The sequence below is a fragment of the Antedon mediterranea genome, chromosome 6 (genome assembly GCF_964355755.1).
Source record: "Antedon mediterranea chromosome 6, ecAntMedi1.1, whole genome shotgun sequence".
In the NCBI taxonomy this organism is placed as follows: Eukaryota; Metazoa; Echinodermata; class Crinoidea; order Comatulida; family Antedonidae; genus Antedon; species Antedon mediterranea.
In genome coordinates this window covers 19,956,822-19,976,787 of record NC_092675.1, presented here as the reverse complement: position 1 = coordinate 19,976,787, position 19,966 = coordinate 19,956,822, and the positions used below count along the sequence as shown (strand labels likewise).

Below are 19,966 nucleotides of genomic sequence, written 5' to 3'. Positions count from 1 at the left end.
CGCTGCTGCTCTAGCCCGCTACGTCACACGAGATGACTCATTCATTAGATGAAATCAAGCAGCTTTATAGTACTACACTTTGACATTTTTGTTAAAATGGAAACTCCACTATAATTTATAGGTACCACCTGTTGAATCCAAAAACGGCTGGGAAAAGAGTCTAACGACAAATCCCAAAGCATTTCTGGTATTTATGAGTCCCATGATATTACTATAATTCGCTGTCAGATAATCATTGAATTATTATCAAAACAGTCCATTGAAGTTTTTGTTTGTAATAGGATACTTGAAGTATCTAGGCGTGATGAAGTGACCCCCAGACTTGACCTTAGCAATAACAATAAGCGAGCAGCGTTTTTTGTAAGAAATATTCTTGTTACTCTTGAAGACTACAGTACCAAAAACATAGAAAATACAATACTCAATTAAGAAGGCACCATTGGCGCGCCATACATTTAATTGAAACTTTATTTGTTGAAAGAATTGCTCGGGCTGCATGTGCGCGCCATGGATGAGAAGATTTAGCGGCAAGTTTCTGTTTATAATTGCTGTTTTTCAATAACTTGTATTTTTTTTCTTTTAAAACATAAGCCCTGGTATTATTATCATAATATTGACGATACGAAAAGGTATGGTGTTATTGATCATTAGGGCAATCTGCCTTTTTTAGGCTAGGGATTTCTAGGCCTGGGCCTTAGGCTAAATAAATGAAGGGCAAGTTGAGCGGACTGGTCGGCAGGAAGGAAATGCAGTGTTGTAGCCTGTTGGGATCGACCCATGCATAACCCTGGCAGGCTGGAGCAGGCCTAGACATATACAGTAGTATGTAGTCTGTTTCCCCCTTTTCTCCAATGCATTAGCACCTTATATAATTATAAGCTTACCCATTTTACTATTGTAGTTTTATTTGTAAACTATTTGTCATGTTTGTGATATTTAATATTTAAAATTGTTATAAATGTGTTATTTTAAAATATTTTTGTATGTTTTATAATTTTTTTGTAATATTAATAGAGTAGCATGTATAGCCAGAATCACGATGACACCCTGCATTCATCGTCGCAACATGTGCAGAGCTCTATACAGCAGGACAGATCTTTTAAAGAACTTGCAACTCTACTTCCATCTGGCTGTAAGTTCTATATTCATAGTTGAAAGTTGATTAATTGAAATATTAAATTCAGACAAACCAAACTTATTAAGCCTTCTTCACACAGCGTTTCAGTTCTGTATTATTTTCATGTTGTGTGAAGAAAAAAACGTAAAAGTTGACCTTACCATAAATAAACATGATTTCCTGACATGTACATTTATGATTTTAATTTGTGTAGATTCTATTTAATTAAATTTGAAATTATAGTATAGGAAAGTGATCATGGATGACTTGTCAAATTTGATTTTTGTGAGGGTCCCTCCCTAATGTCAATGATCAGCTTTGAGTTAGGATGGACCATTCTTGTAAAATATTGTTGAAATAAAATGGGAAAGTACACATAAACTTTAGTTCACACAAATATATTTCATTATTTTAACAAACATTCAACTTTCTATAATTAATGCATGTTTTGTTTTTACAGTTGTGAGTGGAAATTCTGATTTGGATTATCCGTCTGTTTCAGAGAGTGTTAGTCTATCCCATCTGGTTGAGCTGAGTACAGTAAAACGAGTTCCTCTTCCACCAGACCTTGCTGAACAATTTCAACGTATCCTTCCAATTTATAATTATATCTTATAAAAATGTGTACATTTCACTGACTGAAGTAAAAGAATGAAATACTGTTTAATTAAAAATTATTCAATAACAGTGAATGATAATATTAAGTACATCTATCTTAAGCACCTTGACATCCTTTTGTTTGTATTTGATATGATATGATTGTTTACAGTACTGTAGATATCTAATTAGAATAGGGACTTTATGAAACACGACGGTTAGGGGAGGACAAAGAATATCCTTTGTTCGCTAGAGTGTAAAATCATATACAGTCAACATAGCCGTTTTATTAGTTATAAACCAGACGACCGACGGTATCTCTCTCCCTCCCCTGTCTCGCAGCCTGAATCGCTTTGCTCCAGCATAGGCCTTCCTAGCTAGGAGCCTCGCATTCAAATGCTGCACAGAATGTATTGCTTTTACCCCAATAAAAATATTATTTTTCGTTAAACAATTAAATTTTAAGTTCAAATTTAGAGTTTTGAAATTCCAAGTTTAAGTGTAATTAGAACTGTATATTTAAGGTTATATGTATATTATTTCTAGTCGTTCTCCGTAAACGGGAAAATGACAACTATATTGTCGTCAAAAAGTTAAGACAACGTAATTTCACGCTAAGCTCTGCTCCACCCACTTTGTTAAAACTCATGCATAAATTATTCATGAGCACCGTCCTATGGCTTTCTGTCGTGTTCTCGTAAAGTCCCTAATATGATGTAAGGCCACAACTCTTATTTTACTTGGTAAGCAATGATTTGTGTTATATATTTAATACCTTAATGTTGTACCAGATATGAAATGTAACTGTGGCATGGGTGTATTTCCCACCATTAGCAGAGCATGGCTATCCATTGATAGTGATATTTATGTCTGGAACTATGAGGATGGGTAGGTGTTGTTTACTTTACTTTTAAACATAAATTAAATCATTGTCCAATATGCTAATTGTCTAATTTATCTCAATGTAGTGGGGATCTTGCATACTTTGATGGGCTGAATGAGACTATTTTATCGGCTGGACTTGTCAAGCCTAAACCAGGTATTTTTAAGCCGCATATCAAGTTTCTGTTGGTTGTTACCACACCAGTTAAAATTGCTCTTCTTGGAGTTAGTTTCACTAAACCACAGCAAGGTAATTAACATTTTTATAACTCATTTAAACATTTATTATTTCTATCAACAGTATACATATGTAATCTCCTAATTCATTCGAGTAATATTTTAAATATTCATTTTTATAGGTGAATTTATAGATAATTATTATGGCGAGGCTGAAATGCATCTATTACCTGATCCTTTGTTTTCAATACCGACTGACAATGTGTACATGCTGAGCATTGTGGGTACTGCCTCAGGCCGAATCTTTCTTGCTGGCAAAGATGGCTGCATTTATGAAGTTGTTTATCAAGTGAGTATTTAAACATTTTCTGGAATTTTAATGTTAAATGTAAATTAATGTAAAAACATTAAAGCTATGTCTACACTATCACACTCTTGTGTGACCAAAAATGTGATGTGCCCATATATGGACATGATGATGTCATATCACTTCCATATTTGGGCATATCACTACCATATTTTGGCACATCACACTTTTTTTTTAAACTAGTTTGATAGTGTAGGCAGAGCTTAAGAGATATTAGGCTAAACTTTGTATGACTGTCTGTATATATTTTACAAAATGGATAGTTGATTTATTTACTATATTGAATTGTACTACATTCAAGTACAAATTACTGAATTTATAAATTTATATGAACCATCTTAAAATGTATTATGTGTACTGTCCTTGTACATTGCTTAGATACTATGTGTCTGATGTGTTTATTTTAATCATATTATTCATTGTGTTTCCTTTACCCTCTAGGCTCATGATGGTTGGTTTAGCCGAAAGTGTTATAAGGTTAACCACAGTAAAACATCACTATCATTTCTAATACCTTCCATATTGAGTTTTTCTGATGAAGGTAGAGTTTTTTTTTTTTTTTTTCCATAAAGGTTTCATAAACATACTTTAAATTTGTTTGCTTAATTGCCATTGTAGGCATAAATTAACCATTGACAATACCAGAATTCTGAGAGAGAGTAAAAGAAATTGCCTTGGCTGTGAAATGATGAAATATTATTGTGTGAAAAACGGCTGATGTATGATCATATAATTTATTTAAACAAATAGAATAGGCATGTGTGTATTGAATAGGAATGGTTCAGTAAAAATCAATTGTGCATTTCTTTCAGATCCAATTGTCCAGATATCAATTGATGATAGCCGACATATCTTATACACTCTATCTGAATGCAGCAACCTGTGTGTCTATGACCTAGGGGCAGATTGTTCAACAATGAGCCTCATCTCAAGAGTATATCTGAACACACTTATAAAGGAAGCTAGAGCCATTGCACAGTAAGACAACACTAGCAGTGTGAATGTACAGTTATAAATGCTAATAGTCCTACCAAACCTAGTATTACTATATTTACTATAAGTCAAGTGACAGTTCTGGAACCCTGTCTTGATAGCCTAACTGAATCATCATCTTCTTATATTGTGCAGGACCTTATTTGAATATAGTCACACATGGTTGAATTGAATTGACCCAGAGGGCTCAGGTATGATCAGTGACTGTGATGTACTAGTACACCGGGATAACCCCCTACTCATCTTGAAAGATGTACTAGGTTCTTTAAAGTGCACATGAGGTGGATGTGTACACTGGACCTATGGTTTCCTTAGCCGAGAAGACTCGTTCTACCACCAGAACCATTGAGCGACTTAGCCTTGAACCCTTTCAGATGTTATGGCTACGTAATTACGGTTCCACCGCTCGGCCACTCGCTCTCTCTGGAAAGCCTAACTGAATTACAGGAATTAGTTTAATTGACTCCTGCTTACTTAATACAGCTAACCTCTCTGTTTGGTAATTTTAAACTTCTAAATTGTGACCTTTTATCGCTGTTTGGTAATTATAAGTGTCTTTAATTTATGTCACTTTTTCCTACAGATCGATAGATCATTCACATTTTAAGAAGATTGTACATATTTCAGCTTTAACTCAGAAAGATTCAAGGATGTTGCATGTTGTGGCTGTTACACATACAGGTAACAATTCACATTATTTATCCTATATTAACATAATAAAATGAATTTGTTGTTAATTTCCCTGAAGATTTGATTTCTGATTCTTTAAGTATGTTTAAACGCCGTGTACATGTTTCCCGCTAACTTGTGACTGGTGGGTGTTTTAAATCTTTTGAATTTTTTATATAACATCACCTGTAAGTGGGAACATTGTTTCGGTTGCAATATTTTTGAATAAATAAATAAAATAATTCAGTATTTCTTTTTTGGCATTACCCGAGTTGCATGTATATACTGTACTGTACCAGAAAGTACCAAAATTATTTTCATATTTAAAAAAAAAATATATAAAAATAAAAAAATTATTGGTATATATTCTTTTGGAATAGAAGGAAAACAAAATTTAAAACAAAAGGTTGACTTGATATTTTCAGGAGTTCGGCTGTACATGACAACAAATGTTTTCGCGGCCAATAGGAGTGTAAGTGATTCTAGGCCATGCATGTTGAAACTGCTTCATGTACGATTACCACCAGGTTTCACATCTAATTCTAATCAACGCCCAGACAATGTTCATGCAGCACACTTCTCACAAGGTAAATGTTTAACACCAGGGGGAATCCACATTAAGAAATATATGGTGTGTAAATATGATAAAAGCAAATGTAAATTTGGGAGAATAACATATGTCATGCAGCCTAACTGAGGTGAATTGCACAGAGGTGTGGACAACACATACAAGAACTTTCTTCTCCCCTAAGGGTCCATTTATGTCAAGTGCTGCCACCAAACGGCGCTCGTCCACAACGAAAAGGACCAGTACACACACATTGTCAATCACATTGTCTAGAAATTTTATATAATTATTATGGACATATGTTACCTTGAATTCTCCACTTATTAACTTAACTTATTTTTATTAATTTATGCATTAGTAATAGAATAAAGTGTAAATCATGATCAAATTAAGATTCTTCATTGACAAAATGCAGAATAGGATTGAAAATGTTTTTGTATATTTCATGGCTGGCTTACTTTCAACACGAACACCGCTGTTAGTTTGTGTAATTTGGAAAATATATTAAGCATGTAATTGTTTTGGTTTTCATTTTAGGAACTGTTCTTCTTTGTGCCTCTGAAACAGAAGATAGTGATGTGCTTTGGTGCATAAGTCCAGATGCTTTCCCATTTGAACAAAAACTCATGGAAACCTATGTGAGAATTTGGAGTACTTTTAATTTATTGGGGTCATAATGAATCATAATGAATCATTATATAAAACACATGAAAAAACATTACAACCATGTTTCATTAACCAGTCCTTTTTTTATTATATTGAACCTAACAGTGGAAGTAAATCATTATTCCTTTTCCATTAGGTTAAACTGCCAATTGACAGCCATGCATGGGTTATAGCTGAAATGAAGGGAGAGTCACTTACAAAGGTTAAAAGACCATCAATTATAGACCCGATTTTAGATCCACCCTTGGTTGTACGTCAACACAGACAACTACCTACACGATTTGTCGTACTAAGTGCACATGTAAGTTTCTATATCAATTTATTCAAAACGAACATCAATGGCATATGTCAAACTATGGACATTTAATGTGAAATACCTACAAATATTGTCTAATTAATAAAGAACTTTGATTTCACTTTCATTATTTATGGATAATAAAGCCAAAGTTCAGAAAACAAAAATAGTAATTGCTATATTGCATTATGATTGATGTCAATAATAATTTGTCTTGAAGGGGAGTTATCTAGTGAACAAGCTTCGACCTGTTGATCAACTCAGACAGTTAATGGTAACAAACGGAGGACCAGATAATAACATGGTGCAGTCATTCTTCAAATTACACATGGTAAGTTCAAATAAGTTAACCATTAAAACTATTACAAACATGCAGTGCCAGCACCATGTTTGTAGAAAACCACATTTACTCATTCTATGAGCTACAGCATAAGGTGGTGTATGGCATGTTGTGCAGGTTGGGAAGGACAGGCAATATGGTTATGAAATGCATTTATGATTTTGCTCATCCATCATCCAGCAATTGTATTAACCATGTGACTATGTGACGTCTATTTATGAAGGGCTAGTGTTGCCCGAAAGCTCTGCTAATTTTTCTGGCTGTTTTACTTTTTAACGTTTTAATTTAGCTTTTCGCATTGTCATTTTTTCAGTAATTTGCCTTTGGATTTATATATTATATATATATATAAATCTAAAGGCAAATTACTGAAAAATGACAATGCTGTGGGTATCTTTGGCTGGATCTCAATGGAGATACAAAAAAAAAGCTAAATCAAAACGATAAAGTAAAACAGCCAGAAAAATTAGCAGAGCTTTCGGGCAACACTAGCCCTTCATCAGTGCAAGTGATATATATATATATGAAGAATATATAAATAAAATAAATATACCTTGAACATTGAATTCTCAATATGTCTTCCATCTCTTCATTTAGAGTTGTTTTATTTTACCTAAAAGTATTCAGTAGAACAAGATTTTGTAGATAGCCCCTATTTCTTTCTTCCCCATTTTTAAGGTGGTCCTCAACTTAAAATAAAATTTGTCTAAACTCAGCTATACAAACTTTGTAATTCTGTTTTACCTTAGGTTGATCAAGCATGTGCTAGTTGTCTTATTTTGGCATGTTCGCGGATAGCCCAGGACCAGCAAGTGTCTGAATGGGCTGCTCAGGCTTTCTTCAGGTATGGTGGTGAACCTAAAGCTAAGGGCATGCTGGATACGGCACGGCCAACTGGTATCGGACCATCTTTCAGTAAGCACCCTTAATTAATTTAGTTTTTGCACTTGCGTAAAGGAGATGAGGGTTAAACCTTGGAGCTTGTGGGTTGGGGGGGGGGGGGTGGTGGAATGGGTGCTCCCCCAGAGCAAAAAAGTGTTAAAATATGTCTAAAAAGACCTCCAGCCTCCTGCGCTGGAGGCCACTTAGTTTCCATAAATCCGTTTATACATAATGATTATTTTATTTTGTATTGGAAATTTAACATTTGTTATTTTATTTATAGCATCTACTACACCAGTGTCTGGCCAAGGCATGCTTCAGGCCTCAAACATAGCAACTCCTGCTGCAGGTATTTTTATTTTAGTGGTAGTAGTAGTAGAGGAGATAGTGTGTTACCAACATTTTGTAAAGTCAAAAACACAGATAAAATAAATGAGTTTTGACTTTGTTTATATTATTATATGTATGTTTTGATTACATTACAGGTATGCATCCTGGTTTAGCTTCTACTCCATTGAATACAGACTATCAAAGATCACCTGCGTATCAAGGGACTGCCAGTGGTGACCTTCATCCAGACATTGAATTTTCTGGCAAATTCAAAGGACTGTATCTTTATTTTTCTAGATTGTTATCGTAAGTATTATAAGAGTTATTTACAAACAGAATGCATTTAATTGTAGGGCAAATAACTTTGGGCCCTTAAAAAACAATTTCCCTTTTCTTTATATTGTATGACTATATTTCTTTTTTTTTTAAGGCCTATTTGGGATGGCAAGATTGTACATGAAGCTAGACTGAGCAAAAGAAAGGATGCCAAAATAGTTGTACGCTGCCTTTATTACACATTTATCTTCTACTATAGATGGACCCATGTTTAATTATACACATAATTTTTCATAAGAACTAATTTTAATAGTGATTTCTTTAAATTGTTCTTTTGGATAATCCAAAAGAAAAAAAAAGAAGTTATAAATACTATACAGAGATCCAGATGAACCTTTTCACTAATGGTAGTAATTTCGTTTTTGTTTCAGTTTTACAGTTCGCAAGACAGTACAGATCTTTCGTGGTTCTTAGCCGAGTGCCTTTCCTTAAATACCTTTCTTGACAAGCATTCACAGTTTTCTGATATCTCACAAAGGTTTCTAGTAGTATTTATAACACTTTGATTTATACCTATTAACAACAATCTTATAGATAATTCATCACAATCAGATCAATTATTAAAAACAGGACTTTACACCAACGTGGTACAGATATACATTTAATACATTCTGCATTTAAAATTCTGTTGTAATTCTAACTATTGATGTTCTTAACAGTATTCAAGATCAGACCCCTGGACTTGGAAGAGCAGACTCCGTTTTGGGACTACAAAGCAAACAGGAACAACGTTCACTGTTAGGTAAATTTATCAGCTGTCTCTCTAATCAAATAAAAATAAACATTTTAAAACTATTTATATGATGTTTAAAACTATTTATATCCTATCCAAGGACTATGCTTTATATCATCGGTGATGCCACGAAGTGACAACAACATGACTACAGACACTAAGCACATGAATAGATTTTGTGTTTTTATGAAGAAGCTCAAATGTTTAGGCTTCACGTACTAGTTCATGATGGAGATCCTGTCTGCCTTTTTTATTTAAACTTATTTATGCAATTGATATTGTAACTATGGACGTCTGTTTCCGAAATAAAACTAAAATGAAATACCAAATTACAACTACTTCTTTAAATAACTAAATTGTCTTTTATGAAGCTCTCTACAAAACTATGTTTGAATCAAACCACTTAACGGTTAGTGTCACCTTTTGGCGTCACTAACAATATAATATGCTAGACAATTATCATGAACATTTTTGTATAAACTTTATTTCAGTGTTTGCTGTAAACGCTGAGAAGCGAGCACTGCAGGACTTAGAACAACTTGTGAAAAGGTCGTGCGAGGTGTTGGCATTGTGGAAGTTACTCTGTGATCATCAATTCCACATTGTTGCCAGCCATCTTATAATGGTATAACTACATTTTTCTTCTTCCTCACTTTGTTCTTCCTTGCCTTGTTTTTTGTTGTCTATTTCATACACACCCACCAATTAGAAACTTGCCAAGTACAGGATGGATAACTGAGTGCTAACAGATTCAGGGAAGTTGCGCTTGTGATGTGCGTTCCCTCTTTTTGACAGCTAAAATAAATTTATATACTATTTCTGCCCTTGAAAAACTATAATTTATTGTGCTTATAAACTAAAGCTCAGTTAGGCTTATGAGTGGAGTAGAAACAGTCGTGTGTTACAACCCTTACAGTTACACTGATCAAGATTGAACCCTGGATCTTGGGATTAGAAGGCCGGCACCAAGCTACAGATCCATTACTACATAAGGATCTTCATTTTAGAATGTTGGAATGCTAATAACAAACTGGCAAATGCATAAATAATATTCAGTGACTCATCAGATGAAATGATTTTACTTGTATTTATAGGATGCTCAAGAGAGAATCAGCAAAATGACGTTTAATGACTTGGTTGTTAATGGGAAAGAAGTATGTTTTATTTTTAATATACAATACGATTAACTACATCAAATTCCTTTGTTAAGTATTCAGATAAATTTTATATAAAATAGAATCATAAATTTGCTTTTTAAATTTCAGATGTGCAGTTCAATGATATCAGCTTTAATTTCATGTTACATTGGGGATAATACAACTACTGATGCAATAAGTCAGAAACTACGGGATGTCTGTCCAACATTGTACACAGTTGATGATGCCATTTGTTCAAAGGTCAGTAATCAGTATTGTTCTCAGAAATTGGAAAGTGTATTTACTAGAACATTAAACAGAATCATTACAAATTTTAAAAGGCAGGACATACAGTATATATATATATATATACAAACAATAATCAATTCCATTCCAAAATTGTTTATATCTACCAAGCTATCTTCATTGTTTTCTACTCTTACTCTCTCCACCCTCTATTCACCAGCATGTGCCTCCTTTGTTTTTATTTCTTTTATTCCAGTCCACTCAGGCAGTGCTTGTCTGCCTAATATTCTCATTTTTTGTTCAAGTACAGTACTCTCACTTGCACTGATGAAGGGCTAGCTGTTGCCCGAAGGCTCTGCTCATTTTTCTTTTCTGCTATTTTACTTTATTGTTAGCTTTTTGCTTATTTTATTCTGTATCTTCATTGAGATCCAGCCACTGATATACCCACAACATTGTTATTTTTCAGTAAGCCTTTGGATTTATATACAAACAATAGTATATACAAAATGTAAAATAGCAAAAATAATTATCATTTACAATAACATTAAAATTTAATTGGTATTTTATTATTTTATCATTTCTATTGCTGTTGAACCTTACATTATACAGTGAAATAAAATTGTGTATTTTGGTTTTATACAGATTTCATTTTTTCAATGCTACAAATATATATATATATCTCCCACATCCTTCTTTATAGTATAGAAAATAAGTTTATTTGTTAAATTATTTCTTTTTAGGCAACTGAAATGTTAAGTGCTGCCCTAGAATGCGAGACCAAATCCAACAAAGACCAGCTGTTGAGAGATTCTTTGCAGTATTTTAAACAGATCAGTCATGCTCTTAATCTGGTCTCAATATGTGCTGATTTTCACAAAGGTAATCATAATTGATTATAATTACAATTTAATTATTATTTGCTTTAAATTACATTTTTTTCAGATAAAATTTTTTTTTGGATCCCGTTTTTGGTCAAAGTTAGTAACTATTACGTGACATTAAAATGGCATATCCAAAAAAAAATGTGAAAACAAACATATCTTTAAAATGCACAATTTTAAAGCACTTCACAATTTTCTAAACTGAGTGTGCTTGATAAAAACAAATGAATCTTTATCTCATTACGTTTACCAGATTGTAAAATTCTCGCATTAATGTAAACAATCCTAATATAGAATAGATATCAAACACTCCATATTAAAGAAATATGTGAAATTTATTTTTGCAGCTCATTTTTACAATGGAGTAATAGATTTATGCTTGGCGGCTGCTACGAAGCGTGATCCTCAGAACCTTGCTCTGCATTATTACAAGAATGGTCAGCCTGCAGAACTGAAAAAAGGAATGGATGCATTTGTTAAAAGGTATTATTATGTCAGTGCAACATGCGACTATTAAAACTGTAAAGTGTTACTGACAACTGTTTATGCACAAGTTCACATTGCCCATTTAAAAAATTTAAAGTAGTCACCGCAGCAAGCACACATTTTGGAAGAAACCTATTTGTAATAGACTATGTAGTGGGTCAAATGGCCAAGCGGTTAAGGCAGGGGTGTACCTAAGGAGCCAACAATATCGGCATGGGTTCGAGGCCGACTAGCTCCTTGCTGGTGGTGGAATAAATCTTCTTGGATAAGGACTATAAACCTTAGGTCCAGTGTACACAGTTATAAACCGTGTGCACTTTAAAGAACCCAGTTAATCATTCGAGACGAGTAGATAAAGTATGTTTCTGTGTTATAATTAATTTAATCCACTTTATTGTTTTCTTTGTTTTATTAGGCTTGAGTGTTATAAATGCATAACAGATATATTTGAGAGCCTGTTAAATGCAAGTCAAGCATTAGCTGAATCACCTCTGCCTTCCAGACCAGGCCCAGCCCCCACAGTTGATACAAAGAAACTTACCAGAGATGAAGCCGCATTCTATGTAAATATTCTTCATATTTATATACAAATTCTTTTATAAATTAACTTCTTAAAAGTCCTTTCTTGCTGTGATTTGATCAATGATTCAACATTTATTTTTATTTTCATAAAATACAGTGCAAACATGAGTATGAGTACAGATACACATTTTTTGTACTCTCACCCTAAACTATGATTTGATACTTGTGCCATTTGCGCTGGGGCAATTTCCTTGCAGTATTTAGAATAACTGACAGTTTTTGGATATAAATTCTTGCCCAGTACACACTACAGCTGCAGAGACTACTAATCAATTAACATCGCAGTACATTTGTTCCAAGTTATATCAGAAATCTTATACTTTTTACTCATTCCTAATATGTATTATTATTTTGTATTTCCAACCAGTTTGAAGACATGCTACAGCGTGCTTTAAAATCTGATGATGAACTCTTCCACGTTGCTCTTTATGACTGGTTTGTTGCCAGAGGGCTCACTGACCGTCTTCTACAGGTAATAACCACAATGTCATTTATATAATGTTGTAATACATTACAGCCATGCCAATTTAATAACTGTTCCAATCCGTATGAAAAACAGACATGTAATAGCTCTGTCTACGCTATCAAACTTGATGTGACAAAAAAATGTGCCCATATATGGACATGATGATGTTATATCACCACCATATTTGGGCACATCACACTTTTTTGTCAAACTAATTTGATAGTGTAGACAGAGCTTAAGACAGTATGTGGAGTAGTTCTGAATCCAGTGATTGACGTATGCAAATTTTGTTCATTTGATAGATAAATTCATCATTTGTTGAACCATACATAAAGAGAGCGGCCAACCATAATCCTGACAACCTAGAGATGTTAGATTTGTTGTGGAAATATCATGAAAAAACCAACAACTATGCTGCAGCAGCCCGAATCCTGGCTAAGTTGGCTGATAGACATAGGTATATTGTTTTGTTATTTTCTTTATGTAAGCATATTATTCTGTTAACAAAAGAGTTTCGTTTTCTTATTTGATTTGTAAATGTTTTTGGATACACTTTGGCTTTTTGATAATACCATATTTTGAAAATTCTAATTTAATATGGTTTGCAAGCATGCTTAAAATAACTTGTGGTGTTGACAAAATGCATTTCTACCCAAATACTCACGACTGTTTCAGAAATGTATGTTTTCCAGTTTTAATATTATATTTGATAATTACATATATATTTCTTCATTCAGCACTGACTTGACTCTACAACAGCGTATTGAGTACACATCAAGGGCAATCATGTGTGCCAAAAGCAGTAACCTAATAACATCAACAGCAACTGATGGGGAATTCTTGCATGAATTAGAAGAGAAAATGGAAGTAAGTATTATTTATTAATAATAGGGAGGTTTCGCAATCTTACGAATACGATAACGAAAACGTCACACACACGTATTCGTTTTTCGTAAGCCAGTAAAAATCTGTTTCGCATGGCAACGAAATATTGAGGGCGCCTTCCAAAATATTACTGCGGTAAATTTGAGCGAAGCGCAGCTACGTGTTGCTTGGTGCTTGGCTGCCTAGGCCTAGCGTCACATCGAGTGAGGACTTTAAAAACTGCTATTTATCAAAATTGACCTGGAATTTTAGTAAATTACTATAGTAAATTACTTTAGTAAATTATTTTCAATAAAAGTATAATTATATTATAATCATGAATCATTCCTGATTCAAATGCAAAATGTGCAAAATAGAACTATACTCGTTTTGTAGTTACGAATATGACTGGTGATATTCGTCAACACGAATACGCTTTACAAATCTGAAATGGGGATCAGCTCAAAAGTTTCACAAATGTGTGACATATCCATTTGCGTTATCGTATTCGTACGGTTGCGAAACTTTCCTATTGTCATCATTAGGTTAAACTGCCAATAACATATAAGACCAAACCATTATTTCAAAAATAATTATATAAATACATTTCAGAACACCACAACATTACCATGAAGGTAGCTGAAATGTTGTTAATTTCTCGTACTATATCCTATGTTGTCAATTTCTCGTACTATATCCTATGGAGAAACCGACTGTCTTTTGTACCAAATTCAACTCATATTTTTAACTCAAAGATTGTTAGATCATAATAGCGCACATGCAATATATATTTTAAAGTTTTACTGTTGATGGATGTTTTAATTAATGTTTTTAAATTGTAAATTTGTTCTATGTATGATGTAATTATAAATGTTTTACCATATTTTTCTGTCGAGGAAAACAATTTTTCCATGTACAATTTAGTATATATGGAACGAATAAAGATTTGATTTGATTTGATTTGGATTGCTACACAGTGTCATGCATGTCCTTTTTTTTTTCCTTCTAAATGTGATTTGTAAATTTGTTTTGTGTTTCGCTACTTGGTTTCTTGTCAATAAATAAAATAAATGTTCTAATTTGTATACTGTATTTAGAACCGTTGTTTAATATGATGCAATTGAAACTTAGAAATTCAGAAACATTTTCCTATTTGTATTGATAGGTTGCAAGGTTGCAGCTGCAAGTGTTTGAAGCCATTAGCCAATTTCCAGGTCAAGATCCTAGAGTACAGGAAGCTTTAAGTCAACTTAGTGCACAACTCATGGACATTACAAAGGTTAGATTTTCCATTTAGCTGTCTCAAGTTACAGTGCTGATGTTGTACTATTCTGCACTTTTTTAGGGGAAAAGGATAAATTCCAATTGTAAAACACTAACAGTAGTATCTTGCATGCATCATGTTTTAGTTTATATTTATGATTAGATTATCAGTATAAGCCAAATAGACTTGTCAGGCGCATCACTATAGAACTATAGAACATCATGTCCATAAAAGGGCACATCACATTTTTTGTCACATTTTGTTGTTGTTTTTGTTTAGGAGTTGGTATTTGATAAGTTCTTCTTCTTCTTCTTTTTCTGATCCCAGAAACAGTTCTTATTTAATATTACCATTTAAGTTATTGTAATTAATGTATGCTGCTTTTATTTCTTGAACTGTTTCTAAATAAATGTTGTTGAATAGTGTAGACAGAGCTTAAGTGTAGTTAACTTTCAAAAATTGTACCTCATTGCTTACCACATTTTGGAATATTGCATAAAATAATTACATCTGCTATTCCTTTTTTCATTAGCTGTACGGTGATTATGCTGAGGTATTCCAGTTGTCCGAATGTAAATTAAGTATTGTCCACTGTGCTGGTCACTATGAACCCTTATTGGTAGAATCACTATGGCAAGAAATTCTTGAAAAAGGTTTGTTGTTGTTTATTATAGATGTTGTATAATTACACAATTTATGTAAATTAAATGCATGTTCATGATATAAGGAATGAAATATTGAATCCTAAAATAAGAGTATTAAAGATATAATAAGGAAATGTTTTTTTTATCGACTTGTTTTTGTTTCAGAATTCCAGGAAGCAAGTAATAAACCAGTAACAAGCCAAGTCATCATATTAACAAATAAAATTGTTTCTCTTGGAAAACAATATCAAACATCAGAACGATATTTTCCTGTATGTAAGTACCATAATACAATTTACAAAAATTGAGAGTGAGAACATGATTAGTGGTCATGCATCATTAGGACATAGAGTTGTCCGGTGGAATTTAAGACATTGATATTTAAGACATTGATATTGTCCATGTACAGTATGCTCTTATTACCATCCTTAGTTGTACCCAAAAAACAACTGCTTTTAAGAATGTATTTTTTAAAGTTTTCGTTACACCATTCTTTCACACCAGTCCCACCCTATTGAGCTTGTATTCCTAGTTTCCTGTACTGTCTGCACTCTCACACCTGAGGACGATCAAAGCATATTGATCGAAACGTCGAGAAACTCAACAGTTTTTTTCAGAACTAATATACGTGGTGTATCGCAAACTTTACATCAACATTTGATTTTCCTATGCAAACCTTCAAACAATATATAATCTTGGAAAGAAACATGTAGACACTGACACACTCATACTATTTTTACAAAGCCAACAATTGTCATTGTTTTAATGGGGATATCTCATAAACCTACTCTCTACTGTAGCCTTTAGTACCTCTATGGTAATATTAAATCATGCATTATGTAAAATGATTGTTTTTCTTTTAGCTTTCCTTATCCTGTTTTTGGAAAAGAAGAGCATTGAGTTGCAGCTAACTATCTCGTGGGTCTTTAAAGCATTTCTTGCTGTAAATGTACCGCTACAAAAACTTCATCAGATATATGACAGACATTATAAAGCTAAGGTATATGTTGCAATTGTACAGTACATAACCATTGTTTTGGTCTTATTTTGTTGGTTCGGAAGGAGCAATGAAAATCACTGTTTTTAGTCGCGTGGAAGCGACTCTATAGTTCACTATGTCGGTCGGTTGGTCGGTCTGTCTGTCTGTCTGTCTGTCGGTCTGTCTGTCGGTCCGGTATCACTATGCGTTTTATCGCTTTCTGACCTTATCTTGATATCAGTTTAATCTAGCTAGGTCAATTTTTCACAGTATATTCCTTATGGCCAGGAATCAATGTGGTTATGTTTTCACGGTGCGCAATAAAAAATTACGCGGTCTACGCACGATTTAACGAAATCACGTTTGTAATCATATCTTCACAACCATGAATCACAATTAAATAAAATTTGGTACTCATAAATTTCAGGGCATAAATCATCATATGGCAATACAATTACGTGCGTAGCGCATGTAACGCATGCGTATGCGCGCTTAAAAATTTCAAAATTTATTTTCGATGAAATAAGAGTACGTTTCAGGCAATTTTAAGCGTTTACAAAATTGCCATGAGTGCGCATATTTTTGCGCGCGCACTGCGCGTTAAATGTTATTGCGCACTCTTTTTGCCCGATTTCTGTTTTCTTGACTTACTTTTCAACTCGAAATTACGTTATACGAGCACGTCAAAAGTGACAGGCTACGCACGTGTAAATTAAAAAAATATAAATGTTTTTAAACATTTCAACATTTTTAAACATGTTCAGTAATTTCGGTCAGTATAGTTCACTATGTCGGTCGGTCGGTCTGTCTGTCTGTCGGTCTGTCCGTCGGTCTGTCTGTCGGTCCGGTATCACTATGCATTGTAGCACGCGACTTAATGGCTGTTGGCCTTGTTTTACATAGTTTAGGATAAGTCTGTCTACACTAACACAAAAAAAATGTGATGTGCTTATATATAGACATGATGATGTCATATCACTACCATATTTAGGCATATCACTACCATATTTGAGTGCATCATACTTTTTTTGTCAAACTAATTTGATAGTGTAGACATAGCTTAACAATTTGTATGTACAGTATGTACTCTTGTGCAATTTAGAAAGAACCTGCTCTGACGCTCAACGTGTAATCAGTAATCATTTTATTTTCCACACTCTCGTAAAATACATAAACTATGAGGGAATAGCCACCTTCAACTGAGTTGAAAAGAATTAGTTTAAACATAGTTTAACGTCAATCTAAATCATAATTCTTAAATAAAATAAAATAAAATTACAAGTAAAAATTACAACATACACACAAAGTAAGTGAATAAAATGATTGCAGAAACTTAAGTGCTGTCACTCAAGATTGTGTTTAAAACCAACCAGACGTCTTATACTCATAGATGTTTTCTAATGTTGTTTCTCTGAAGCACTTTCGTTATTTTTTGTTCACAGGATCCTTTCTGGCAAACATCTCTAAGTCCCCTACATATGGTTAATGTTATATGTTCACTGCTAAACCATTTTGCTGATACCCCCTCATTGGTGCCCTCTATTGAAAGGTACAGTTGTGTTTAGTTTTTTATTTAGATGATGATGGTGACAGTTATTAGTATTTGTTAAGTTCATTATTGAATATTACAGTAATTAAATTGTAATATTCTGTATTAGTGAATTAAAAATTACTTTACCTTATCAATCATTCATTTTTGTTACATTTAGTCATATTAAATTAATGTATCAATTATTTTGTTTATACAATATATATACTTTTAATTTAAATCAAATGTTAATAAAAAAAATGTTTTTAAATATTTTTATTAGTGTATATTTTAAAAAGTATGGCTTAAGGCGTGCTTCCCAATGTAGATGTAACGCAAGCGAGTTGACCAATGATAAGCGACTCTTTAATAATTCATTGCTTGTGATTGGTCAAAATCAAGTTTGGTAGCTGTTGGCAATAGAATGGTAGTGATTGGTATAATGACGTCATATTCTCTATTTTATTACCTATTTGTTTGTTTTGCAGACGCTCTTTCATTACTACTTGCTTGGACTGTATTGCAAGTTACAAAGTGGAGTTGGAAGCCACAGCTGTACACAGGCAAGTGGTACAAGCGATGCTGGCTAGATTCAAACAATTACAGGCTAAACTTGATAAATTACTGTAAATATAAATACTAATAAGATAGCCTCCACTGATTGTGAGGGCGTTTGTTGTATGAGCGAATGTATCTGGTGGGTGAAAATCTGTGATAATACCACATATGGCTCTGTGGTATGATACTCACCCTGTAAGCGAGAGGTCGCAAGTACGAATCCCGGCAGAGACATTTTTCATACAACTAAAAATAGGGAACATTTGCCGATGAGCTATGCTCGACGCGATTATAAGATCATGTTCCGAATATGAGAACTGTTTCTATAATTTGACAGTATGATTTATATATAAGATACCCTTTCAGATAAGAAGATAAGATAATGAAACAGTGAACAGTTGTTATAACTCTTTAAGAGTCCTAACTTTAATTATCTGATGTGAATAAAAGGATTAATGAATGGTGTACAATGTCAAGTAAAAATAGTCAACTGATCATAATTAATATTTGCTGGATGTGTCTAATTAAAAAATAGCCTGCGTTAACCAGAAGCACAAAAGGATAATAAAGGCCTAAAGTTGATAGTGAATTAGTTCACTTGTATAGTTGATAATCAACTTCTGGTATAAGGCCAGTAAGTAATTTCTAATTAGGAGGAAAAAACTTCAAACCACCATTTAGCCTAAAGGGTTGCAGCTGTAAAGAGGGGTGTTTGATAGGAGGGAGGATCACCATGGCCTGTAGGCATATGCATTGCAATATGTTCTACACAAACAGGACTTAGAAAACCCAGTGCTAGATTTTCACCATGCTCTTGCGATTAACTGCCATCTTTTCTATAAATTTATACAAATCCATTTATGTAAAACACAATTTTTTTTGTATTTTGCAAAGTATTTTTAATTTCTGTACGAGAGATTACTTTGGCATAAACTAATACAATGTACACTCTGGATTACTAGTTAAATAGCCATAATAAATATATGTACTGTTTGTAATAAATCAGGCATTCAGAACAGCTATTTTGAACATTTTGGGGACATTTTTTTTCATGAGAATATTGTGTTTGGATCTATGAAATTCGCTGTTATTTCCTTACTGTTTGCTTCAAAAGTACTATAATAATTTACACATGACAGTTGACTAAATCATCCTTGTGCTTTCTACAAAAAAAAAAGAAGTAAAAGCTGAGTTTTACAAAAATTACCAAAACATTTTAAAAAATTATTATTAGTCCATGGTTTGGAACAACCAATCTCGAGCGGGTATGTACTTCTTCTGTTACAACTTACGTCACGCATCAATAAACACAGCTCGCTTTTATTTGTTTACGTTTTTTCTCTCTCATACTGTACTGCCTAACTACGTCATTGTTGG

At 33.3% G+C, this 19,966-nt stretch overlaps 1 protein-coding gene across 1 annotated transcript; it reads left to right on the top strand.

The window, feature by feature from the left end:
* The first annotated feature begins 530 nt into the window (after nucleotides 1–530).
* On the top strand, nucleotides 531–19,053 carry LOC140051886 (nuclear pore complex protein Nup155-like). Its single transcript, XM_072097221.1, has 34 exons — nucleotides 531–629; nucleotides 1,015–1,132; nucleotides 1,578–1,703; nucleotides 2,506–2,602; nucleotides 2,683–2,846; nucleotides 2,956–3,122; nucleotides 3,582–3,681; nucleotides 3,953–4,118; nucleotides 4,717–4,814; nucleotides 5,228–5,389; nucleotides 5,908–6,008; nucleotides 6,173–6,337; nucleotides 6,552–6,662; nucleotides 7,421–7,586; nucleotides 7,837–7,902; nucleotides 8,039–8,189; nucleotides 8,314–8,380; nucleotides 8,591–8,697; nucleotides 8,879–8,961; nucleotides 9,444–9,577; nucleotides 10,047–10,106; nucleotides 10,218–10,349; nucleotides 11,078–11,216; nucleotides 11,566–11,701; nucleotides 12,120–12,267; nucleotides 12,654–12,758; nucleotides 13,055–13,209; nucleotides 13,490–13,619; nucleotides 14,782–14,895; nucleotides 15,413–15,533; nucleotides 15,690–15,800; nucleotides 16,388–16,524; nucleotides 17,946–18,052; nucleotides 18,520–19,053. The coding sequence occupies exons 2-34, from the start codon at nucleotides 1,021–1,023 to the stop codon at nucleotides 18,659–18,661; spliced, it is 4,080 nt and encodes a 1,359-aa protein (XP_071953322.1). The 5' UTR covers nucleotides 531–629; nucleotides 1,015–1,020; the 3' UTR covers nucleotides 18,662–19,053.
* The last annotated feature ends 913 nt before the right edge of the window (nucleotides 19,054–19,966 follow it).

Coding starts and splice junctions, on each gene's coding strand:
- LOC140051886 (XM_072097221.1), top strand. CDS start 1,021: ATGTATAGCCAGAATCACGATGACACCCTGCATTCATCGTCGCAACAT. Junction 15,534..15,689: donor GCAAGAAATTCTTGAAAAAG/GTTTGTTGTTGT, acceptor TTTTTGTTTCAG/AATTCCAGGAAGCAAGTAAT. Junction 15,801..16,387: donor AGAACGATATTTTCCTGTAT/GTAAGTACCATA, acceptor TTTTTCTTTTAG/CTTTCCTTATCCTGTTTTTG.